We start from the raw sequence: 207 nt of genomic DNA, 5'->3' as shown, positions 1-207 counted from the left end.
CCCCGGCCACCCCTTCATCAAGACGGTGGGCATGGTCGCCGGCGATGAAGAGAGCTACGAGGTGAGCGGCGGCGGAGCCAGAGCCCCGGCACCGCAGCACACCCAGCGGCCGGGGATGTCGCTGCCCAGCCCCACCGCGTCCCCGCGGGACACAGCTCCTCGGAGCAGCCGTTCCTGCAGCCGCGCAGCCTCCTCGTCCTGGCTCTG

The 207-nt window shown here is 72.9% G+C and overlaps 1 protein-coding gene across 1 annotated transcript in view; it reads left to right on the top strand.

Annotated features, from left to right (window-relative positions):
* Nucleotides 1–4: 4 nt before the first annotated feature.
* Nucleotides 5–207, top strand: part of LOC104542610 (creatine kinase U-type, mitochondrial-like) — a gene marked incomplete at both ends in the record, with an annotated part of 2,754 nt that continues 2,551 nt past the window's right edge. Inside the window, one exon of the mRNA XM_010186975.1 lies at nucleotides 5–61. Coding sequence (XP_010185277.1) covers nucleotides 5–61 — 57 coding nt within the window. The remainder of the gene's footprint in view (nucleotides 62–207) is intronic.

This window comes from Mesitornis unicolor, unplaced genomic scaffold (assembly GCF_000695765.1).
Source record: "Mesitornis unicolor isolate BGI_N332 unplaced genomic scaffold, ASM69576v1 scaffold29826, whole genome shotgun sequence".
NCBI classification, from domain to species: domain Eukaryota; kingdom Metazoa; phylum Chordata; class Aves; order Mesitornithiformes; family Mesitornithidae; genus Mesitornis; species Mesitornis unicolor.
Note: the sequence above shows the minus strand (reverse complement) of the source record. Positions and strands in the feature narration are given on the sequence as shown.